The following is a 27,402-nucleotide window of genomic DNA, read 5'->3' on the forward strand; positions in this document are numbered from 1 at the left end:
TTTTATTCGTTACATAATTTATTTTGAGTTTTTGATTATACACATGGAATGCAGTTTACATAATCTTGATTTTTTTTTTAATTTTCATTAAACTCACAGTGAAATCTGAGTATTTCGTACATTTAACTAATTTGAATTATAATCATTCATATTTATCAGGGTGAAAATAGTATACAAATACTTTATATAGATCAATTAAAAAAACCGAAAAAAACTGCAATTGTTTTCAAAAAGGAATTTGGGCAATCAAAAGAGATTTCAATGATATTTGTTCATTTTTCCAAAAAGGTGGTTTGATTCTTTGGTGAACTGGTTCTGTCTGATGACCACCAAAGTTGGGATTTTTTTCAATCAAAAATATCGATTCGACCATTTTGTGCTTTATACTTTCATTAAAGTGTCATCGTGGAGTGCAATCAGAGAGCACTATTGTTAAAATGTGGGTATAATAATGCAATATACATTTCGAATTACAATAAAATTGTCTATTAAAAGTTAATTTGTAGTAGTTGTATTCCATCCGTCCGTCTGCTTAAAATAACTATGTTTGTCATCATGTATTAATTTCAATATTTTTTTTATTTAGTTTGCATTTGTTCATTTGTTTGTTTTTTGTTGTTGTTGATTTGTTTTTGATACAGTATTCAAAAATACACATTACACATAAAGAACCTTAACTAATTTTCAGAACAAACTAAAACCCTATCAAATAGTCTTATCGCAAAGTGTTTTTTGTAGTTTTTTTTCATTTAGATTATAAGATATAGAGTGTTTTTTTATTTAAGTAATTTTCTTTTTAGCATTTTTTTATATATAGAGAGAACTTAATTCAAATGATTCTAAATTGTAGCATCAGCATAGATTCTTCTCTCGTTCATTCTAAAACATCATACTAAAAATTATTTGTGTGTTTGTGTGTGTGTTAAAAATTTTCAATTGTCTTATCAATCAATGAAAACTCGATTATTGCTATTCACTTGTGAACATTGAACCAAGAGTCAAATACAGAATACTGCCGCATTTTCATAAATCGCGTTGACAAAATGTAAATTAAAATCAAGAACTTCTCTCGAGGTTATCTTTATCCGACAGATTTTTTAAATATAATATTTAGAGATTTCTTTTTTTCTTTCGTGAGATCACGACCAACAAAACTTTTATCATCTTATTTGATATACAGTAAATTTCATTTTTAGAGGGATTTCCTTTGTTCAAACGCAATTATCGCTGATTTTTATTTCTTGGATTTTTTCACAGTGTGTGATTAAACATTACATGTACAATTTTACTTGAGGAGAAAAAAATCACTTCCGTCAAGCCCGTACTTTAAATCAGGTGCGTTGCATTTTTTAATGTTAAATATTTAAAACAATATTCAAAACTTAAAACCAACTGATAGGGAAGTGATGTTCACTGTGAATTGCTTTTGTGCTAGATGTGTTTTTTAGTTTGTTTTTCGTTCAAACATCGTTTGAATCATGGTTTATTTCTATCGGTGGTTTTACCAAGTCAGAAATAGAAAAAAAATTATTCAGGTGAAATTATTTATTGCAAGACAAAAAAAAGATAGAGAAAAATAAGATTGAAAATCGGTCGTCACTGTTCATGGGTTTTTGAGCATTCGATTTAAAACTTAAGAACACAAAATAAACATGTCTAAAAATTTACACAATTGTTTTTTTTTTTCTTGATAAAATCATCACGGCAGACGATCATTGGCTTCCTATTTACACCAATCTATAAATAATATGCCATATTAATTACGAAGTACTTGCATTTTTTTTGCTTGCATGTAGAGTTTTTTTCCCTCTTTTAAATACTAAACATTTCAATCCTGAATTTTTGTTTGTTTCTTTATTGTTCATCAACTACATTAATGCTGTTGCGTTCGAAATTTTTTTTTCTCGTCGGACGAATCATAGAAAATGAAACAAAAACTGAAATCAATGTATTACAATACTGTCAGATGAACGTAAAGAAAATCAAAAACATAAGCCCTGTGACATCCGAATTTGTTTGTCGGTTCTTTAAACTTACGGTTTAACTATTTTTTTTATTTATAGCAAAATGTATAATTTTTTTGTCTGTTTACTTGCAACCACATAAAATTATATACAAATAAAATATTCGTGACCGAGAAAAAAAAAGAATAAATCTTAACAAACAAAACTATTGAACGGAACGAAAATAAATTCGATGAATCTAGAAGTCGGCGCCAGGTTAAAAAAGTAAATATGCAATAGCAACAAATAATATAGTAAAGGAGAAAAAAAACACATATATAACCCAATTGATTATTACAAATAGAGGAATTTCTTTGTATCTCGATATGATAAAATCATTCTGTCGTGAAAATTATTATATGCAGATGAATTCAATCTTGGATGAATTACACACACTTTCTTTCTATCCGTCTCCCACGCTCTACTCGTATTATCATTTAAAAGAGAAAGGATTCTGTTTGTTGTTTCATTTTTCTTTTTTTTAAGTCATTTACCTTACACACTAATTGTCTTACATACTAAATGCTTTTCGAATACTGATTTGGAGAAAATGATTTAAACACTGGCCTGGAAAAACACATCGCCAAAATGTTGCGAATCATGAATACGATTGATGCCGTGCTTCTTGTTTCGACATTTTAGCGACACTTACACTAAAAACTCTATTTACAGAAAAATACACGAACTGTTAGTTCGCTGACATAATTTCTTCTTTTTTTGGAGGATGTGGGAACATTAATTTCACTATAGATTTTGGAACATTATCATTTTTTTTTTCATATGTGCTTCTACTCAAATTAATAGCTTCAAACATACATTTATAGAAATCAAATGAAAGAGGGAGAAAAAAACGTAAAAAAAAATTAAAAGTTTTGAACGAAAATTAAATGATATATAACGTAACCAAAAGAAAAAAAGTATATAGGATTTTCAGCGATAGCAGCTCGTGTACTTTGCCAGTGATATAAATCAAGTTGCATTCGATCAAAAGAACGGTATCCACGTTGCCACTGTGTGTATTCGCAACGTGAATATCGCCTTTTCATCGAATGCACGCCCAATAGCAGCTGATTGTGGTCACAGCATAGTCAATGCACTCGCACTGTCGTACAATGCACACATACTATACTGTGATTGATCAGAACTCTTGCGGATACTTTGAAGAATCAGAATGATTGAATATGGTTGTATTCGAACTATCCTGATTATTCTGGTAGCCTTGATATGGTTCCTGTTGATACAGCTGATTGAGTCTCTAACCAGTACTCGAAAAGTGCCACGCGTCCTATGCACTCAAATGAGCAAACTGTGACGGATGGATATCGAATTGGTATGGATGGCCATACGGTGACATGTGGTACGGGACAATGTTCATCGATGCCATTTTATGCTCCTTTTTCCATTTCATACGGCGATTCTGAAACCAAATCTTGATCTGACGCTCGGTGAGACACAGGGCATGGGCGATTTCGATGCGTCGTCGTCGGGTCAGGTAACGGTTAAAATGAAATTCCTTCTCTAGCTCAAGCGTTTGATATCTCGTGTAAGAAGTCCTGCGGATGGAAACAAAAACAGAGAGACATAATGAATTAGCCCTTTGCTAAAAACACAATTTCAACGAGGCCCGACAAAGAGACACACGCAGGGAAAAAAGATTCCCATTCATTAATATGGATGCATTTTGAATGATACAAAAAACAAAAACATTGAGTGAACTACAGGAAAGGATGATGTAATTATAGTCCATCATAGGCGAGGACAAGGAAATAAATATAAAAAAAATTTCTTTTAATCCATTTTTTTCAATTAAAGATTTTATAGCATTTATATTTCTATTTATTACCTTTGACGTTTTGTTTCACCATTTGCATTTACAGTACCTAGAATGAAAGAATGATCGAGAAAAAAAAACGAAGACATTAATAAAATTAATCAAAGAGGCTGTGCGCGTTACGAGCAGAAAAAAAGGAAAAACCGTGTTGATTTATTATTATTTGCTTGAATAGTGTATTTGGCGTGTCAATGTACCGATTTAATGAATGCATTGAAAACTTGCAAGTGTCTCACAGTTTTGCAAGATGTTTGACCACTTTCGTTAAATTAAATCGTCCACATCTGAAAATTGTGCGTGTCACACAACCATTGGTTCATTAAAATGACAACGGTTCTGAATACGTTATGCGAAAGATGAATTGAATTTTCGTGACATTGAAAAACATCTTGCGGACAAATATCGAACGAGTCGACTGAAAGTGAATTTTGTTTAAGACGATTTTCTTTTTTCTGGTCTCGAAGTGACCTGATACATTTTCTGAACGAGGAGTTAATTTGAGCACATTCTTATAATCCTTTCTCATATTCAACAGCCATGAAAAGTCATTAATATCTGTTTCACATGATGCGCGTATTACATTCAATCATAAATGATTAGTGGTTTAAGTATCAACATTTCGGGCGGGGAATTTCTGCACTGGCCTTTGTTTTGTCTGCACAGCTTTGAAAGCGTGGTTTGGCCAAAATCCGAACATGCTCATGTACTACGTCGATTCTAATCCCTTTTAATTATAGCTAATTAATAGCATGTCATTTGAAATTTATTGTCCCATGCGGAATGTGTGCGGTGGCTTGTCGATAGATTTGTCGATTCGTTTGGTATTGACTCTGTTTCTGCCATTTCAAAATCGTTTAAATTGAGTTCAGTATTGCTACAGCGTCCGTGCAATTACACCAACACACTTCCGCTTCAGAAATTAACGCGCTAGCAATTTTTTCTTATTGCTTCTCTCCTGAATTTTGTCATAGTCATAGCTCACATAGTCTTTGACTTAATCCCATCCGAATGCTTTTTTACAGCTCATAATTTGTCTGTCGATGGATTTCGAAAATAGCGTTTTTTTCTGTTTTCTGTTTGTTTGTTTCACATCTCGTGCGCGCTTTGTGTGTGATATGTCACCAACTCATCTTGTGGATGTGGCGACAAATTTATTAATGATTTTTTAAACACAAATATTCTAATGCCTTGGCATGATACTCAAACAAAAGGAACATATGTTTTTGAGCTCATTTCACATCCATTCAATAAATATGTGTCAAAGAAACCGCAGACCAACGACCACGTTCCAAACACTCAATTCATTTTCAAACGCAATGAGCTCTCGTCAAAGCATCATCTTTTTGTTGGTCTCCAAAAAAACACACACAATTTTTCGAGATGATTTATTACTGATTGCTTAATCCTGTGGACATTTTTATTCGCAAAGCCAGTTTCGTTTTTCAAACGGCTGTTTCTGGCCATAAATTTGATCCAACAAAAAATTGGAACCACCATGGCACACATTTTACTACTTCAAATGCATTCCGTGCTCAATGTATGGAAATGCAATAGTTTCAATATAAATATCATTTATTATTCGTATCATTCGGGAGCAATTCGTTAGGCCGTCACCGGGAGATTTCACTTAAAAATCAATTTTCACACATTTCAAGATGTTTATCGTTGAGTTGATTAGAAAAAAATCGTTTAGTGAACATTTTGATGCGACTGGCCGTTGATGGATTTGTAATTGGTTTCTGTTAAATGTTGAAGAATATCACACATCGCACACCTTGCACATACACATCCAGTGCTCGGCAGCAACCACAAAATGTCAAGCAGCTTAATAGTGTGTTTTTTTGTTCTTGCTTTTTTTTTTGCTCTTTCACATTCGTTTTTCTGCTCAAAATGCCGTACAAATCGACCGCACGCGCTTTGTTTTCGTGTGTATACGTAAGACGGTTCGTTTCTTCCACTTAATAAATATTATTTTCCTTTCGTGTGTATTTGTGATGATAGCTGCGCTAGTTCTCAGGGGACAGTAGAATGTTTATTAGAGGAATATTCTCTTTCCATTCACTCACTCGTTGTTTTTCTCATTGTGTGTTTACACTTAAGCCCAAGCATTTATGTGAATTGACTGTGTACTCTTACACTTGCATCGGAATTGTGTGTATTCATAAAGAAGATTAATGGTTAGTTCGTTTCAAGTGTGTAGTTTTCTCTGTTATTCATTACGTTTTACAACACAGATCTGGATCCATCATCGAAACCGAAGCAGCGAAAAGCACACACACACACACTGAGCCAAAGCGACAAACGCACAATGCAAATCAAAATGAATTCGTTCGATATGTATTCAAATGCCAAACAAATGCTTTCATCGCATCGCTTTGATGCAGCAGCAGCTCAGAAGAAACAGGCGCAAATTGAAACGAACGTTTGAATTGAGAGACCGATGAATTGGACTGTGATATTCGCTTTGTTTATGTATCTCGCACGCGCTCCTTTCAATCTTTTGACATGATTGCACACAGCGAAAACCCCATTTCACTGCACTTCATTAGCTCATGATGACGTTGTGGAACAAGTGTTTGTCGCTTGTCTTTGTCGAAAGTGTGCTTGACTCACTGAACTCGAACGATTTTCAACATTTCAACATGGCTTTTTATAGTCGCATTTTTGGAGCATTCACTTCAAATATAAGGAATGTGATTTAAAATCAGTTCGACCTTTTAATTTGTGGGGAATTTGGTTTTTCTGAAGTTTAAATGCAAAATTTGCAAAAATTGCTAATGAACTCCTTTTGAAGTCGGCAGACTAAGATCAATCGATATATCCGATTCGCCATTCGATTGAGCCAATCAATAGAAATTCAAAAGTTTGCCATTCCAGACGCTATTGTTATTGTTGCGCTGGATAAAATGCTCCACATCTCATCTGTGTTTATACATTCAATTTAGTTCAATAACAGTCATTTTATTCCTCATCTACGTCACTTGTTATTTGAACCTTTCCGTTGGAAAAATGATTAATCAATTCGAGTTGGAATTCTTTTGAAATGAAAAGAAGGTCGATGCGTCAGAGGCGCATTGATGTTTTCCATAAAATTAATGATTTCGTACACTTTGAACGAAGACGAAGCGACAGTTTACAATGGTAATCGTACATACACCGCACTTAAATCGCCTTTTTTCGGTATCGATTTCCATCGATCGGGCCAGATTGTGCGCGTCTTTGGCATTCCATGTGCTCTGGCAAACGGCAGCAAAGTGGCGCTAAGCCAGAGAACAACATACAAACAAAATAAATAAATTCCATTTCAATTTTGGGTTTGTAAAGTGTATGCAAATGGAAAAAATTCCAACGGTTCAGTGAAATGTTCAAAATGAAATTCTGTCGATTGCAGTCTTGAACAAGCATATGCAAATATTTGAAATGTATATGTACTTCTGTCAAATGTAACACATTTTCCATTTTACGACCACCACCGGTGAGTGTGGAACGTATCGTAAAATAAAGAGCGTATTACATTTGGTTCGACAGCAAAGAATACGACATTCATCAATCAAATTTTGCCTTGTTTCATTTCTCCAATGCACAGGCCCGGCACACGCACACAAAGGCAACCCGTAGCACTCGAGTTCATTGGCAGCATAATAATGCGACGAGTGGCTAAAAAAATGTCTACGGCAAACACATAACGAAACAACAGCCAAAGAAACACAAAGTGAATCGCAACCAAATGAAAAAAGGAAAAAACGAAACAGATTCAGCAGTTCGCTTAAACTTGTGCATTAAATTTCGAGCGCTTATAACAATGCGAACGCCACTTTGGTAGTAGTGTAGCAAATAATTTCCATTTCAACGAAGAAAAAAATTGTGAAAAGAATTCGACGAATTTTCCCAGTATTTTTTTTCTTCGTAAGATCGGGAAAATACCCCATTGCATGGAGATATTGCAAACACCAAAAAACAAATGATGTGTATATTGAGAGCTTGGCACACAGAACATTTCGTGCTATTGATATGTTTTTGACTATATCGAAAACCATTCGGCTTGTTCCGTGCCTTTTTCCGGATTTGTTTGCCCAAGTCGATTGTAATGTTATTAGGCAATCCGGTAACGTGTTGGTTAACATGGCATATTATGTGTGTGTGTGTGTACTTTTCCGTTTCTTTTTTCCCGCCATCGTTTTTTCAGTTCGTTTTTCATTTTCACATCTTATAAAAGGGAGTCCTTTTTCCATATGTCGTAAGCAATTCGCCCGTTTTTCTCTCTCTCTGTATTCACAATATTCTAGACGGCAAAACATTATGATGCAATCTCTTTCTCTTGACGAAGCGCACGGAAGCGAGAGCACACACAAATTTGGTGATGTTTTATTTGAATGAACAGTGTTGGCTGCTGCGTCGTCGTTATTAATGGTTTTTGACCATAAACTGATAAATTATGGATTGTTTTGGATGAGTGTCAGTGGTCTCGAAATGTTTTCTCTCTTTCTGTCTTTCAATTTCAATTTTCGTATCTGTCAAATGTGAACGTTTTATTGTTTTTCCCGTCTTTATGACACACTCAGTTCGGGTTAGGTCAGTGTCTTGTTTTTTTTTATCTTCTGCTCCTCCTTTACTTCTCTTGCAAAAATACTATTTATCGATTTTTCAGTGCGAGAAATTGTTTTTTATCATCGATTTTTGCCCTTGACGTTGTGTACGTTTGCCTTCTTCGGATTGTTGACTGGCTCGAAACGCTTGAAACGTAGTAGGAAACAATTTAATTTAAATTCAAAATCGCTTTATCGACACGATCATTCAAACTAAATGCGTTTGACTGACGTTTATAGTGCATGTGAAATTATGGCGAGGCTTCTGTGAGTGAGATGCAGAGCGAAGCAGTGTACGCAACGAATGTGTTGACGAGCAAGTGCCTGCACATAAATGCAACGTATAACGACGTTTGACAAGAAAATTTCTTGTATTTCATAGAGAATGTCAGCAACTTTGTTTTCGCTCGAGGCACACATTTTGATTTCTAAATATATAATTATTATTGTAATCCTGTCGTCATTGAACAGCCGTAGCAAACATAATACGGACTGCAAGAGAGAGATCATAATTGGAAATTGCTTGTGAAAACATGGTTAAACATTCGTTCATAGATCGAAATCGCATTCAGCCAGCGATGGCAGTGTAAATTGTCACTTTCGGATATGTATTAGGAACGTTTAAACCGTCAGCCGATTGCATCTTTCTCTCGTTTTCAAATTTCATGGCCGATTGAAATGTGTGTGTAGATTGTATGTAACATGTAATTTTCGTTCGTCAACGATCTCCAAAAATGACACAGCCATGCTCATAAATGACATATTCAATTAGCATACGATTCTGCCGTTCATCTGATCAACGGGAATATCTCAATATTTTGCTTTCTGTCACCACTGTCTTCTGTCATTCGAGGCGCAGATGTACGCGATTCTTCCGTTTGCATTGAGAGAGAGAGACTGAAAATTGTTTTCTGCACAATGAAATTGTGAACTAGCAAGAGCGTTTCGTTTATATTTTGTTTTTTTTTTTTTCGCCTATTCACAGGAAAAGTCAACATGACTGTGACAACAACGAAAGAGAGCGAATAAAATTGAAACCAACACATACGTGCACACGCCACTAATAATAGACCCATGAAAATTCTTGAGTAAGCGACATTTCAGACATTTTTCAATTTGTATGACATCGCATTGTAATGCGAAATATGCCTATGTTTACATGAACCCAACACGTGAGCGTGTGTATGTATGTGTGTGAGCTTCGCCTTGCATTCTACAAAATCGATGTGTTCAGTTTTATTCGGAAAATCGATGTTATCCGCCTTGCTTTTTTTTCTCTCTTTATTTCGAATAGAATGCGCCAAATGTCACTTTGTTTACATTATTTCGTAAAGATCTTTGGCTTGTGGGATACACACGCACACGTACGATATTCAAACATGTAAAATGTTCGTCTACGCCGATAAAATAGAACACAAGGATGAATGCTGAGTTTTATTATTCATTTGCTTGCAGATAGCGGACGACACAACGACGAAGAAGAATGAGCATCGCCTGATCATAGACAGACATGTGAGAACGCGTACATTCGCTTGTCCCACCTGACGTGCGCATTTCAACCACGAAATTGGTTTTGACAGTGTCAGTGCTCGTTTCGATTCAACGTGGATTATACTCATGTGAAATTCGATTTCGTTTTATTTTTATCAAATGTTTCTTCAGTTTTGTTTTGTTTTACATTTTGCTCGGGCAATTTCGAACGGCATTGCACTCACTCACTCACTCACTCACGCACTCAACTGTGCGTATTTTCGACGCGCGCATTCATATAGAGACACCTTATACACGGTTTCCAAAAAAATTTACATATTTCTTCGGTTTGCGTATTCTTCATTTCAATCTGAGCCGAGATCACCGTCTCGATCCTTTTGTTTGGACTGTTTGTTGTCTCTTTGAACATGCATTTTTCATTTCACATTGTGATGCCATCACCATATAAATAATACATTTTTGCAGGTCAGCGCATTTATTGTGCTTGGATCGATGGATGTCGTTGTCTTGTGTACGAAAAATACAACCGATACAATCGGCTGGCTGGCATTGTTTTCAAAAAATCTGAATCGATCACGATGCGTGTGTATGAGTGAGTGAGTGAATGAGTGGCGCGCAAAAGTGTTTGCAACAATGAAATTCCATTTGTACGATGGTCAGCAGCAGAGAATCGACTTGATGTGACTAGCTTTTAAAATAATATACTGTTAAAAATAAGTAAAATATGATGTTATTGCATGCATAAATGACACACATAAAAGACAACAACATGCCGGCAACGGATCCGGTAGCTGTCGCTTTGTCCACGAAAATATAAACATTGAATATAAAAATGAGGCAGCAAGTGTTGGGCTTTATTCAGATTATCTTGAATGAATGTGACTCACTCATTCTGCGCCCAAACATATTGCGATGTTCGTTTATATTTTGTTCTGTCTCATAGCGTCGATCAAAAGAGATTAAGTCTGTTGACCACAATTGTACGCATCATTTATAAGATTTGACAATAAAAGAAACATGTTTTGAAGGAATTATTATTTTCATAAATTATACACGATCTGCGAAATTTGTTATTGAAATTTGGATTTTTATTGAGCTATTTCAGTGGATTTTTCGTTGAATTATTTATAAATCGATTTTTCACAAGGGAAGATTCTCTCTCCGTTTATCAAACTTGGTATTCTCATTGCACAAAATTAAGTCATTCTTCACGAGGCGATTTCATATACTATCGCAGGAAGCAATTGAAATTGAAAAATATGCGTTATGGCCGAATGCAAATACGGAGCCGAGCAAAGGGGGAGAATCATTAGCATTATTTAACTGGGAGTAGACTTTCGAGTGGATAATCAATAGTTTAAAGCCGTGTGTACACTTTACAGTATTTTTATCAGTGCAAATCATCGCATAAAAGTCGTCAGGTATGATGAGCTAATCGATGAGCACTAGACGCGAACACACTCTCCGCCCATAGTCATTGTAACGTTTCAATTATTCGCTGGGTGTTTTGTGAATGCATAATGCATTCAAATAAATACATTCACTTAAATATCCATCAATCTCTATATTGTGAGCGCTCTGACAAAAGGCGAGTATTGTGCGCGCGCGTTCGGATAGCAAGCAAATGGAATAAATTTGCTGCTATGAATTATTATGGTCATATGTTTCGTTGAGTTTTGTCAAATAATGAAATGCATCTGGAGATTTATTGTGGCAACGAACAATGGGTACGAGCCATTTGCTCATTAAATCAAATCAACATTGTTCAAAATGAGTGCAAATTTGTGCAGAAATTTACTCATAAACATAATTTGCTGTGTAGTCGCAATCCTTCCTCTTTTAAGTTGCAAGTACATTTTAATAATTTCATTGGTGTTTTTTTCCTTCAATCTGCTCTGCATACTTCTACCCACGCCTATCATCATTGGCAACTCAGTGAGCGAAGAACCCGCAGGAAGAGCGAATGTGATACAGATAAGAAAATTGCCTGAATTGCTCGCCGCACGAACACATTCCGTCATTGTTGAAGCGCACTTGCTCTATGACGATGCTCGTGGAATGCACTTCGCACATCATTTAAAAAAAATCTCGTTGTGTGTTTACCATGTACAGATTCCGATCCGTGATGTTCAGCTATAATGTGAATTTGTTATTGGCCTTTTTTCATCATCAAGCGAATATTAATTTTCAGCTCCTTTTATATGCTCATTCGTGTTTATCCTTATGATCTCAGTGTGTGTATTTGTGTTTCTGTTTGCATTCTACACCAATGTGAGCCATTTTAATTTCTTTTTTGTTTCGGTATTCTTGGCAAATTCGTCGAAAAACCGGTTTCGAGCCATTGAAATTTCAAGTTCTTGTTGGTCTGTGTGACTGTTTTTTTTATCTCTTTTCGGTGCGCTTCTTTAAACTTAATCGCAATAAAAATTTCGTTCGTTAGCTCGTCCGTTGCCAATAAAAACGATTTACCCTTTAAGCAGTATTCAATGCATAGAATTTTCTGTTTCGTGGCTGACTTTTAATTGCGTAATTTTAGTTCACTACTCGCTTAATTATTCGGAATTATGAACAAAGTTGCAAGTATTGCGTGACCAAATAAGAATTATGCGCTCTTTTATTGTGATATTATGAGACACTTGGGTGCATTCCGAATGGGAGCAACAATGTTATACCATCAATCCGTTGTATTCTGTCAAAATCCATAAATCTTTTTCGAAGAGTTTCATTTCACATTCATCCATGCAATTGCCGTCGTTGTTGTCGTCGGCGACGTCAGTGATCATAAATTCATCACATCGGATATCGAAATGCACACCGCACATAACTGTGTATTTGTGGACCGGCCGATACAGTTTTTATTCCTCTTCTTGACTACACACACACACACACACACGCAGAATAACAATATGTTTACCACCAAAAACATATGATTAGGCGAGACAGTCGGAAAAGCGGCTCAATTCGGCTGTTTCGTTTTCTTCTTCTTCTTATTTGTATGTAGAGAGAATGAGAGACGAAGGTGACCCGCATTATAAATAAATAATGAATTATTTGAACTCTTTTGTGGTGTTCGCCTTCGATTCTCGTCGATGCGTGCATTTTCATTTGGTGTTGGATTACTTGCCTCTTGATGTGATAGAGTCTCAAAATGTTGGGAGCATTATGTGACTTAAGCGCATAGCTCATAAATTTTCATTTTCGGTCAGGCAAATCCAAATACGTGCTACGTGTGCTTCTGATAGCTCATTCTCTTGCCGTGAAACAAACTTTATGCGATATAAATAAACATCAAATGAGAGCAGACACTAGACGGTAGTCGACAATCCGTTCGTGAGAAGTGGCAAGAAAGCAAAGAAAAAGCGAACAATTTTTGTGATTTCAAGTGAAATTTTACCTGCCACCACCATCATGGCATACACTTACACTGTGGGCAAGTTACACATGCCATTTCAAATAGTGCAAAGTGCTTCCGAAATTATTTTTAAACCGTATTGTAATCGGTTGAAAATCCATATTGACATTTGGCATGTGAACAGGAATGAAAGCACTCACATTGAGTGTGGGGAAAAGTTAATTTTTTTGAGAGATTATCCGATTGGAACACGTGTTTAAATCATATTCAAAATGATTTCGGTAGAATCCAGCATCGGATTGACTTCATTGATGTGGTATGTGCGGCATGTTACGGAATCGAAAATCGATCATTCTCACATCGAAACTGATTCACCCCAGACAATTTTGTTAGTGTCACAACCATATCCGTAGAGAATACATCACCGATTGGCCAATTATCGAAGAGATATAAAGTATGTGCGAGTAACATTGATTTATTCCCTCGCAATCGACTCTCTTTTCATTTTAGTGAGATGAGTCTCTCCCGTACGGTACATGGCATGGCATGGTGCACACTGCACACTTTTTTTTACACACTTCTCGTCAACATACCTGCCGGCACTGTTTTTTTTTTCTTGGCTGGAATATAGAAGCTACATTCTTTGCATTTTAACATGCTTTCGCAAAAACGGCAAACATTTTGATGATCCGACTTTCAGTGAAATGCCATCCGATTGAAACGAAAAAAAAGGCTGAAGAAAAAAACCAACACACCAAGAACAAATTGGTTTATGTTTTATAGGAGTACATAAATTAGACACTCTATTAAATTCGCGTAAATTTGTTCCGTAATCTCTTAAATCATACCAACAACTTCTTATATTTGAAATTCTCGATTTTTTTTTTCATCTTATTCTCTAGGTGCTTGTGCGGTGTATAAATTTAGAATCTTTGTATTTACGCTCGCCATGCTCGGCTCACTCACTCACTCACTCACTCACTCACTCAATCGTTCGCCGTGTGTGATTGTATTTCATTCCAAACAAACACTATTTGAATTTACACATTTCGATTTGTGTAATGCTCGTTTATCGAAATTCGCTTTGCGTTCTCATCGTGCATACCTACCGCGCGAGTCGTACAGTTCCATACAAAACGTTTCGTGTAAATAAATTATGTATCACTGCATCGCTACAGTAATTCTGAGGGCTCACAGGAAAAAAAACATGTTTTACCGGAAAGTTATAAACGCTCTCTGGTAAAGACACGGAGATTCTCTTGAAGAAGCGATGCAATTAAAGCTATTTCTGAACCATTGTTTTCAATTTCAATGAGAGTCAATGTGGAAAAAGGGCCGGATTTTGTGCGACTGTGAATCGAATTAAAGGCTCTTGAGTAATGATGTGAAGTGCGATTTTTGCGTGATTATCCATCAGAGTTATTAAACACGATGTTGAATGAACAAATATTAAAGAATTATTCATTCGTTCACTTTTTTCTTCGTTTTCATCGAAGAAGAGTTGCTAGTTGTATTTCTAGCCATAGGAAGAGATCGAAAGAAATGAGAAACGAAGTCGAATGATATTTATGATGTGCCGAATCACTGGTGATATGTAATTAACAACCTGGTCAAACCACTAATAAGGTATTTATTTCTAGATTTACGAGGTCAATATTCTTTTTTTTCTACTTCGTCGACGTGTGTTGAATGCCACACGTTGGCCAGAACGCCAAAGTTGTTTTATTTCTTTGAATAATATCAAAACTGCTGATAAACGCAACATTAAAATTTAGATTCGTTTTGAATTATGCATATTTGTATGAAATGAGCTCTCTTATCGGAATGAATTATTCGCTCGTTCGCAGCATATGATTTTGTTCGTTTTTCACTTCACCTTCAGCGTTTCGATGAAGCTCATGTGTGAGCATAGTTTCGTTTCCATGTTTGCACATTAGAACTGAAGACGCTTTTGTGGGTTTTGTAAATCTAACGTATGTCGATGTTCAGGTTCACATTGATTAAATGTGTGCGAACTCGTGTAGTATTTTAACACTTTATCGAGATGGATTCATAAGTGCCGCCAAAGTACTTCCTTCAAAATGGGTGAAAATATCAGTTTTCGCCGAGAATTATGGAAATATTTTTTCATTAGTTGCACACCGACTGGCGTTGGTTTTTCATTTCGTTTCGTTTGTTCCGTTCAAAAGAAATTAATTGTTATATTTGAGGCGAGAGTGAGTGAGTCGGTAATCTAGTGACTGCTGTGCTTTTGGCGAATGTTTTTATTTTGGAATATACGTGCGTGCATAACGTAAATCGATTGGTTGCTTTAAAACTCATTATCGCCAACATTAAAGTGGAAATATGCGCTGTTGATAAATTGGTTGTACAAAGGAACATGACACGACAACGAAAGCCAAGAATTGTTATGGTTGGTGCTGTTGAAGTGTTCCCTTTTCATCTCTCGTTCGTACGTACTCTATTCGACGACGCTGACAACAACAACAAACACGCAAAAAGAAAGAAAGGAAGAAAAGAAGTCTACATCATGGGCGTTTGAAGCGATACAAGCAATAATAACTAAATGAATTGCATTCACTATACACGAGTGTGTGTATGTGTTTGTGCACCTCCTGCCTCTTGCTCTCTTGTACTATCTGAAAGCGTGTCGTTATTTTGTATTCACGTGTGCAAATTGCCGAATGAGCCTGGCATGTCTTGGCGGTTATACGGTGCAAATGAAACGGCCGAAAAAAAAGCACCAACGAAATAAGAAAACAAGCATGAAGAATCAAACTCTATGGTAGGTATAAACGCTAGTGCTAAAAATTGCGGTGCATGAAAAACGCGAACCAACTGGCTCGTTCGTTCACAAAATAAAAGTATCGAATTTAATTTTTGCATTAACCTCAACGGTTTGTGATAAGTAAGGATGTGTATTAAATTGTAACGAGCAGAACGTAAATAAACAAAATGAATGCAGCTTCAAGTCCAAGCACCAACTGCAAAAGCAGCGGCTGCCTCGATTCATTTGGCCCCCGATGCGCCCGAATGCAATTTCATTATTTGGATCAAAACCGCAGCTCAATGCACTTGAAAATCGTATCAGTGCTATTTTGCGTTTGCCAAGAAGCTCATCCAAACACATGTTCCTCTCTTTGGCTTGAAAATTGCGGCATGCACGGTGCCTGTGTGTTCGTGCGCTCAAACGAACTGATTTTCAATTTATTATTCGACTTTTAATTTTCCACAAATGAAAGAACAAATATGTTATTGTCAAAAATACACTGAAAGCACAATATCGCTGCAATATATGGGAAAAATAGCGGGGACGGCACGACGGACGACGAAAAATGCAATCATTTTATGAAAATGAAAATAAAATGAAATACAATTGAAAAACAAGAATCGTTGTTCATCAGTTCAGCGTGTTGTGGCTGTGTGTATTTCCATTTCCTTCTCTTCATTCCAGCGCAATTTGTGCCATTTTCTCTCTCTCTCTCTCTCTCTCTCTCTCTCTCTGCGGCACTGCTGTCGTTGCTTCGTGCTTGCTTTTACATACCAATTCGCTTCGTTTATAAATTAAAAACGAATTTCATTTGTAAAATTCTTTTTTCTGTGTCCAGAAGAAGCGTAGAAAAGGAATAAAGCGTCAAAATGAAGCGCATATCGTTGCCGGGCTAAACGATCTGCGCGCACGAGAATCGTGCAATTCTTAAAGCCATTGCAATCCGGCCATTGCCAACAACAACATGGCTTGTGCATACACACAACAAATACGGTAAACCAATGAAATGCATTTATTAGCGTTGCTCGCATTTCAAACGCATTCACATCATTTAAAATTAATTTAAATATAATTTGAAAGGCTGTCGTTTGTTATACACGAAGTTATTATTGCGAGAGCTGCAGCCGCAAGATTTTGATCGCAAGCAAAAAGAGCGGAGAAAATTAAAAAAAAATGTTATCAAAAGTGTAAATGAAAACGGTTCTTATCGGGTGAAATTATGAATGGGATCAGAAGAGAAATGAATCAATGAAAAATCCCATTTCAAAGATCATCTTCAAAATGAATGGTCGCTCATGTGCTATTGAATTGCCGACCTTAGCAATGAGCTTCTGCATGCATTATTTTAAATTCACCTAGCTTGTTTGCCATGTGTTGCATACATTATTCCAATGAAACATAAACAGATCATCAATAAAAAAAAATCGATGTCAGAAACCACCTAGTCGATGACTTACAACCATAAATAAGAAAATTGGCTCGTCGCGGTAATATGCGAGACGGGGGAAAAAGGAGGCGAAAACGGCAGAAAATTATCATATAAATTTAATTATAATGATTTTCACAGCAGCAAATAACTATGATTATGCTAAACTGTTCAACAACTATTGCCTATTAGCTATTAATAGGAACATAATGAGCTTTACAACACTTATTGTTTATTTCATGCGAATCAAGTGCACGGCTCGCTGGCTTGTTATTGTTGGAGCTTGAATATGGCAGCCGCAAAATGAAAAACAAAGTCGAAAAGCGTGATTGTGTTGATTATTTGTCGCGAATCACAATTTTGCATCCGTAATCGATAGTAATCTATCAGTCACACTCGCTTACGATTCAGCCGTGCGCGCGCACTTTATGTTTTGTTTCTACAATTACAGTTTTGATTGATGAATGTAATGTATTCGATAACTGAATCGATAAGAATCAAATAATCATGGCGCAATGATAGATGATGCAGCTTATCTGCATTTACTCACGACAAAGGTGAGTGAGGTAGTGTCAATGGGCAATGACAAAACAACTAGATTTTTCCGTTATTTCATCTTTATACTTTCGATGTAAGAAGAAGAAGAAGAAAAACACAGCACAAAATGTCGTTAATAATTTGGTTGTAGACGCAATTAATAATTTTTTTATTCATGTTTTGTTAAACTTGTTTATAATTACAATAATTGCCTGATGAGAGGAAAACATTCCTTAAATCAACCCAATGGAAATAACTTCATTTCGATCAAGCAAACATTTATATATTTCATTTTTCTGCACCGTTATTTGCCATCGGGAGAAATTATTTTCCCAAATTTTTTTGGATGCAAGATCCAGAAAAACACGTTTTCTTTCCACAGTGAGAGAAATGTCGGAGGAACTTCTCCGGGAATGGCCGTTATTCATTCATTCGATTTCTACTTGATGCCAATTTCACACAGAGAAATCGGTTGTAATGTTGTAAACACAATGGCGTGGCTGGTTGAGTTCAGCAAACAAGTGCAATTATCGCGCGAAAAAAAGAGAAGAAACTTTCCGGCATGCAACGCGAACGGAACAACTAAATTAGTGTGGCTCAATAATTGGTATGCATTGCTTTCGGGTGTAAATCAAAAATTAAAATCGCCTTTATAAAATGCAACCAAATCGTAATAATTTTCGTTGACTTTTAAATACCGAAATTAAAGTTCAACCAAATTGCTTTATTAAGCAAAAAAAAACATGTACACAGCGAATACGAAAGAGGTACATAATTTTACATTGCCATTCGGTTCAAGCCGGATTCGAGGCATTTTAAAATGCATCTCATAAAATTACGTACGGGTTCAGGTCCGATGTCGTGAAAATTATGCTGATTATATTCCCGCGATTCGAAATTATTTTTTAAACTGGAAATTAACAATTAGTGAAATCGTTATGCCGCATCTTCATTTCCATTTTACATGTTGCATTTTTCCAGGTTTTTTTCGTTTCACATTTTTGCCATTGACCAAAGATGGCTGGGTTTGACAATTACAACAACAAACAGGATAATTAAATGAGCCTTCGATTCACTCGAAATGTTTTCGCTCGATATGCAAAACAGGTACATAAATATTGTTTTTTTTTCAAAAGGGGAAATACCTGGAAAGACATTTTGAAACGATTTTTCCTTTTTATGTCGAACCAAAACAAATGCTCACACACGCATTTTATGCAAATTTTTATTGAGCAAAAACATAAAGAATTTGCTTTAAATTTGGTCCGTATTTTTCAATGTGTAGTTTATATAAATGATTTTTGACCACACATTTTCTAATCAAATATAATTTGAAAACACTTTGTGAGTCCATTTCTCAAATATTCCATTATTTCCAAATCGATTTAATGTGTTTGATTCAGCACCTTTTCTACTCAATTCAATGCCAATTTCAGAATGATACCCGCAGCTGAGCAAAAAAATAATTCCAGATTTAATCAATTTATATTGAAAATCGATTAGAGAGTTTGTTGCTCAATTGAATATGTTTTCAATTATTGAGGACTGCTGTTCTTTAGCATTGCAAAAAACCCATTAAAGCCTTTGCAAAATCGCATATGTTGAAAACGAGTGCGTCTATGTTCCACATTGATTTCAATGCGATAAAAAGTCTACTAATGTAAGTGACTATTTCATGTAGTTTTGCATTTTCTTTCAGTGAGCTTCTTAATCAGTAATTTAATTCCATCATAAATGGCCGGGAAGTATTTATTAGCTGCAAATTAGACAGAATGGCTTCTGGAGCAAACGTGTAATTTAGATATTGGTTGTTGCGCCATTGTATGGAGTCTCTGATTCTCAATCTTGCAGCGTTACGCATACGCATGGCCCCTTAACGCTGGACAATTACCCCGCTGAATAATTGTTGGATACATTGACTGAAAAACTGGCAGGCGTTTTGCGTGTTCCGTGCAATGGCCCAACTGCTTTTAATGCCATATTTCAAAAAAAAAATTGTCGTGAAAATTCATCAAAAATAAATTTGCACATAATAATTTAGTTACATTTAAAATAAGATGCACCAATGAAATTGTAGCCAACAAACACACACACACCCAAAAAGATGACGATCCTGCCAAGTTTCTCGTCAATTCGGTTGCAAAACATAAAAATGAAAATTTTGCCTTGAAGCACCTTTCGCAAAAAAATATATTATGTTTCTTTTCCCTCGGTCCAATCATTTTATATGTAGTTTGATAATGAAAAAAAATGATGGCATTAAAAGTACACCCAATCATTGTTATAAGTTTCGGTCGTTCATATTTTGCTTAATTTAATGTAACGAAAATGATATAAGTGTCGTGACCAAAATATAATTAAATCAATAGAGTCTACGTCTTTTGTTGTGAAAAAGCGACGAGAACGAGAGAAAGAGTGAATGTGTGTGCGCGCATCTCTGTGTATTCTCTACAGAGTAATTCATATAATTGAGGGGGAAAATTTTCTTGAAAACACAGAAAACATCGATGAAGAAAATTACAATAAATATTTAACATAATTTTTGTGTTCAAACCAACCGAACAGTAAAAAAGAGTGTGCTTTAACTGCGCAAAAATGATAAATGAAATTAAAGTTGAGAATAATAATCTTTTAATTGAATCAAAGTACATATGGTTTTTCTGTTCACTATAGAAACGAATCAGCGATACAATACACAGAGAGGAAAAAGCCATTGCGCGTCGTGTGTAAATTGATTCTCATTCACTTTGTGTGCTTGGTAAGGTTTCCTCATTTCTGGGGTAGAGTGTTTTTGTAATAAATCTAAAAAAACACACCGAATAGCATAATGTTGAGTCGCGCGCGCATTCCGAAACAATAATGAAAATTCATGTGTCAGTCTGAATAACCAAGTTAATTGATTTTTTTTCTCTTCCTTCTTCTGTGGGTCGATTTGAATTTGTTACGATTCTTAAATACGTAACTCATAAATCCATAATGAATGGGTATTAATAATAGCTAATAAGTGTCGGCCACTAGCCGTTGATCTAGACATGCCAAAAAGAAAACAAATCAAAATTGGAATCGTTTTCGACGTATTGCACCGATTATTAATCATTCGAAAAGAGAGAGAAAATATAATACGTGGCTCAGATCGGTGAAACTATTATTCAATCCACGAAATTACCACTTGAAGCTAAATGTTGCCGTTCGACGAACTGTGTGCTCATGAATGCACTTTAGGAAACCGTGCAAATGGAAATGAAAATGAACAGTTTATTTAATGATATTTTCGACACATTATATCTCCTGCGAACGCGCTGCAACATGTAGACAGCAACACGTTAACGAGATGAAACAAATAATACCAATTACAGGGAGAATGTCAACAAAGTCTACTTCGACACTCTGCTATACAATAACGATTATTCCCTTCAGATCCATTGTTTCCCTAGCACCCATTCAATGTGGCACCAAATTCCATTAAGTCTCTCATCGATTTTTTACACGAACGAATCCAGCTTCTACACGAGTGAAAATCCGCAATTCGTTCGCTCAAAATTAAAATTTGTGAGTAAAAAAGAAAAGAGAACGAGAGAAAAGGAGCGCTTCATGTTAAAAAATATCATTCATCAAATTCCTTTCTGTCATTCAAACTAGCAGACGGGCTACAATTGAAATATGTGTGCATGGTTGTAACAACCGCTCGAAATAAATATAGGGCACGAAAATGCCAAATAGTTGAAAAAGGAACAGAACACCAAGCGTTTGGGCGTATGCGCAACTGAACATTAAATATCTACGCTATTTGGTTGTAATTCATTTGGAAAAACACACACACGCGTTGCTCCTTTTTTGGGGGAAACCAGTAGCTGGATTTGAATTTTAAAATTGAAAAAAAAAATTCAAGTTTTGCACCTTTTAGCAAATGATGAATTCAAAGTCTTTGGTCAATCGTGTTCCGATCGATTCCCTTTTCTGCACTGCAATATGTATTTCTCTTGAATTAAATGTGATCACTTGGCCAATGAAAACAACGTGAATTGAATTGAGTAAGCCGTAGTAATAATTGAGATCGGGAGGAACAACATAATTATGTGTTTCGTATTTGGAAGGCATAATTATAACGTTGTAAATCGACAGTAATTGGTATTCAGCGGCCAAGAGTGTTTCACAGTGTATCTTGTTCTGTTTCTAGGCGTTAACTGTCGCTGGCTGGTCAATGTGTCTGAGAATGTTCAACATATCATTTATTATATGCTCGTGCCTACAAAATCCACACACTTGAATCAATCAAAGATGGACAAATGTAAATCCATTTGCCGAACAATTTAAAGCAAATGGAATAAGAACGGAGGGAAAATAAAAAAAGGAGTAAAAGTGATTGATGTGTAACTTACTTGTGCCGATATGTACGCGTTTCATCCATGGGTAGATTTGTGGTGGTGTACCTTTTTTGCCTGAACCATTTTGACTGCCACCTGCTTCGTTGCCGCTTTCACTGTCCGTATCGGAGTCACCACCGTTGGGACTGTGCATTGACATCGGTACATTTGTGTGATTTACGTTATTATTATTGTTGCTGTTGTTTAAACCTAATGGATTTGTAGACGAAACGTTGCCACCACCACCACCGCCGCCGCCAACATTTTTGTTTAGCGAACGGGCCACATTTTCGACAACCGTCGGCGATAGTTTCGGTGAAATATCTCGGCCAGTTGTCAAATCCTGAGGACTTGATATGAGCGACGTGGTATTATTGTTATTATTGTTGTTGTTTGCACTGATTTTAACGCCGTCCGGATCGTATTTACAACTATTTGGATTCATTGCAGGCTGTTGCTGTTGATTCGGTAGCATTAATCGTTGCGGCTGCGGCTGTAGTTGCGTATAGTCGACCATATCGTTTGGATTTTGCTGTCCACCCAAATTGTATGCCTGATTTGTGTAGTGCGCTTGGGGTGTGCTCGGATAGAGGTTTGGCGTGTAGGCCGATGATGGAAAATAATCATTGGTCGTCGCGGCCTGATTATTGCCCGTTGAGGTAGATGTAGTGTTGCTTGTGTTATTCCCACCGTGTTGTCCTAGCTGCGACTGTGGATAGCAAGATGCCAACGAATTGACAAATTGATATGAAGACATTGCAAAATTCTCCGGATTCATTTTGTTGATTGATTATGTGTCAAACGATGCACAAGAAAAAGTTTTTCGCCTTCTTCTAACCCAATTACCACTGCTGTAAACTTCTTTTGCCAGCTATTGCACTTTGTTTCGCAGTTGTTTACACTGTCTGGAAGAGAAACGAAAAATGACGAGACGAAACGAACAGAGCGAAACAAAAATAAAATTAATTTCATAAAATGAAGGGCAATTTCAATTTGCTGTTAAATAAAATTGAAGAACTTCCATTTCAGTTTAATTGCATTAACAACATTCTGCTTCATGTTTCAAATCATGTTGCAATGTTCACAATGTCGAGTATTGAGGTGAAACCAAAATGAACAGGAACCCAAAGTACCGAATAAAAGTTTGTACAGCCATAAATGTCGGCCATTTAGTCAAACATGAACACGATGTGAAACTTCATGGATTTTCGAGCAGCGTAACATTAGGTCGATTTTTGATCGCGCATTAACAAATATTGAGCACGCAACTCATGATACAAAGGAGCGTACAAGCAACAAAGAGGGAAGAAAACACGAAACGATTTTTTTCGGTTGGTTTTTGCCGTTTCTTCGCTTATTGCGGTCGATTTTATTCATTTTCGATCGGTCGTTCCATTTTGGTATGTTTTTGTAGTGTGTTTCTGATCATCTTCAAATTTCTGATGTTTATTTTTTTTCTGTGTGCGCTTTTTTTTCGCACAAGTCAAAAATGTTCGGTCATCTGAGTTTAAAGCATAATTTGTTGTTGTTGAGACGATCGTGTGTTAATCGCACACAAGATTGCCCATTGGCTCAAAATTATAGGTTTGACCATGTTTCGCGTTCATGTTTCTCCTTTTTATCTTATTCTTGATATTTTTTTCTTTTGCTTTCGCATTTATTTTATTCGAACTATTCTTTCAACGTGATTCAATGGAGTATTTACTACAACACAAACAAGAGGAAAATAACCGCGATAAAGCCATGCCTCGGATCGAACCTGTTCCGCTTGTAATTTTCGGATGATTTTTCAAAAACAACAGGAAACAAAATTTTCGCTCTTTTCACTGTGACGCGATCCATGCTCTCCCTCGTTCCAATAGCCATTTGAAATGTTGTTCATTAACCGTTTTGTTCGTGATTGCCAATTTATTTCAATTTCATTTGAAAATCACATCTTTTTACGCTTAGAATTTCTCTCGGTTTCATTACTCAAAACGCTTCCGAACCACATTTTTCATAATCATTTTCCCTTTATCATTGATGCAATGAACCGCTTGTTCGTAGTTTTTGAAGTCGCGAAAAATTTCGTGAATCTTCTTATGAGAGATAATAATCGAAGCGATGCAACAGTCTTAATAATTGAACGCTGCAATTGTTAACGGGCAATCGATAATAATGACTTAATCAAGTTCACTTGAATCGTGGATATTGTCGGCAATATCGATCAATCATACGGTTTGTCCATTGCGGACATTGAGATATGAAGAACCGAAAAAAATACTCAGCCGAACGAAGTGATTTCAGCATTATATCAACATTATCGTGCTTTACTTGAAAAGCGAACGAGCCACAACAATCATATATGATTGTGCCGTTATTCGATTTGCAGGTATATAATTTATTTAAATAACATTTAAGGCAGTACAAGACGGCGAAATCAATTTAATGTGAAAATAATCAATGGCTTCCCATATACGGTGAGATTACTTCGCAAAAGGGAGGAGGATATTCTTTTCATATGCAATTCCAGACAAAATGAACCGTGCCAGCAAACACTAGAGAACGAAAGAAAAAGGGCACCGTTCAATTGTTACGAAACACCATCAATTATTCGGGCCGTCAAGAAGATTCTATTCGAATCTACATTTGAATATTCAGTGATCGCATAATCTAATAAAACACCCGTGACCTTTGTGGCTGGTAAGCACTGTTTACTTGTATTCACTCTTCGAATAAGGGGAGAAAAGCAAAGCCGTTGTAATTAATAGAAATTACAGATTCGTTTGAGATTTGCGATTCTTCAAACCGATAACAATTTGCAAGTGGCGTCAATTATTTGGTTTCCCATTAAAGCTAGAAAAACACATTTTTTAAAATTCAGATTAGAATGACGATAGCAAATTTGAATTTAATTTGACTAAATTTATTTTACAAAATTCCGGGGAATAAAGAATTTGTTGAAATCGGAAGCTTTGAGCGTCTATTGCAACACAAATTAAACCACAAAAGATCAACAACGATGATTTCAGGTTGAGAAAAAGAGCGTTCTATTCGGTGACGATTAAAATGAGCAGAAAGTAAATGCCGGAGAGATGTCATATAAATCATTTCGCACGATAAACACACACGACCGCACCAAGCACTGTGCAACAACACATTTTGACTTGAGTCGTTTTTTTCCATTTGTTCTTCGTTCTCTTTGTTCAATTTGTCTCCGTTCGGTCGAAGACAAACGCACCGTGAAAATTGGCTTTGAGAAGATGCTTTACGTTTGGTGGTAAAAAGGTTACTTATCTCCGTTTCAGATGCTTTGTCTAATGTTTGGATTTCGTTTTGGTGAACCAATTTCGGGGCATGATCGAATTTTTTTTTCACTCAACATAAGAACATAAAAAAGGAAGAGAGTCACAATCACACATGACATCAGCGAAACAAAGGAAAATTGAATTAAATATTCATATAATTTGTGTGATTTCAATTTAAACCATTTTCAAAGAGAACCAGACTGAATTATTTTACATACCAAATTAAAAACCATTCTCTTTCCGACCAACTGCGCGCCGAAACGAATGATTTGAATTTTAAAATTGTGAGTAATGCGCGCGTTTTGCTTTATTTCCACTCGCAAACCCTACTCGAAACAAACCGAAAATTACATTTATGGCTTACATTTATGGATTTGTCGGACTGAGATGCTGTGGTTGGCTGCGCTTTTTGTGCTTACTGTTGTGTGTGATTATGAGCTACAACGATTGTAGAATGCGGAGCGAGAGAGAGACGGAGAAAAAAAAAATGCTGCAATTCGAGCGCACTCCCTAACAATGTGAACAAGGCGAAGTAAATTGAAGCTATTAAAAAGTCGTAAAATTTGTAAGCACCTCATAAAATAATGGAAACAATACACAATTCTCTTGTGCTCGCTTTTCTATCTCTTAAATGATTTATGCCATTTTAAACACCGGATTTTTTTTCATTTTCGCCGCAGAAATTCAATATTGACAGAATTTTTTTTTCTTTTCAATTTCTCTGTTTTAGACGCGATAACCAGCAAAAAGTTCACTTTTCGTGAGAAACGTGAGAATTTTTGGTAAGAACTTCGAATCATTCTTCAATTTTTTTAAAGAAATAGGTTGTTCGAATTAAATTTCATGAAAAAATACAGCAACATCGGAAAAAGTTGAATTTTTTTTCCACAGCTTACCTTCTCTCGAAAAATTTTTCGTTCACTATTTATTCAGTAATAGCTTCCAGTTCTGTTTTTTTCGATAAAATATCTTGTTTTTGTTTTTCACACCAGTGATTCAAAATCACAAACTTCAAAAATATTCTTATTAATCGTAATTCACTTGAAATCAAAAGTAATGAGAGCAATAATTCTTTTTCTCTTTTTGTCAGTTCTTTGATTTCAGCAAATGATTCATGTATATCCGATGAATAAAATCACTTGTCGAAAATTCTTCTTGTAAGCACTGCACGAGTCGAATTTTCTAAGTCTGTTCCTCTCAATCACCAATTTTCCACTCTCGTTGTGTCCAAAGTTACAATCCGTCCAAAACATTGAACGACGACGATTTATTTCAATGATGATAATAATATATCATTTTTCACTTTGATCATCCAAATAAATTTTACATTGCTCCAAATTGAGAATATAGCTCGCACGGAACGGTGATCATGTAAAATTATTTTGCACTTTTAACGATGTAAAGTAATTAAACAAACATACGAAATGATTTGGTTGTTTGATTCTCAATCGAAAACTCTTCACCACCGAAAAAAAATGACAAACCAACGGAAAAAAAGAACAAATTTCACCGGTTTATTTTTATATAAATTGTTCATTTGCACGGGATTGTTGCTCTTGTGTGTGCGATTCGATGCACATACGGCGCACGATTAATACTTAATGTTTCATTTGAATCGCACAATACACCAACTGAGAGATGGAAAACCGAGAGATTTGACGATAGACTACGGCGCACAAAGAATACACTTCAATTTACGATGTGCGAGAGAGTTGTGTGTTTTATTTTTCTTCGGTTCGGCTTCCTCCACGACAC

At 35.9% G+C, this 27,402-nt stretch overlaps 1 protein-coding gene across 1 annotated transcript; it reads right to left on the reverse strand.

Moving 5' to 3' along the window:
• Window positions 1-27,402, reverse strand: LOC129568592 (homeotic protein Sex combs reduced). Its single transcript, XM_055446672.1, has 4 exons — window positions 26,544-27,402; window positions 22,376-23,265; window positions 3,847-3,883; window positions 1-3,556 (listed from the first exon to the last, which is right to left on the reverse strand). The coding sequence occupies exons 2-4, from the start codon at window positions 23,136-23,138 to the stop codon at window positions 3,289-3,291; spliced, it is 1,068 nt and encodes a 355-aa protein (XP_055302647.1). The 5' UTR covers window positions 23,139-23,265; window positions 26,544-27,402; the 3' UTR covers window positions 1-3,288.

The sequence above is a fragment of the Sitodiplosis mosellana genome, unplaced genomic scaffold (assembly GCF_009176505.1).
Source record: "Sitodiplosis mosellana isolate CC-2019 unplaced genomic scaffold, AAFC_SMos_1.0 Smas_scaffold_21, whole genome shotgun sequence".
Classification (NCBI taxonomy): Eukaryota; Metazoa; Arthropoda; class Insecta; order Diptera; family Cecidomyiidae; genus Sitodiplosis; species Sitodiplosis mosellana.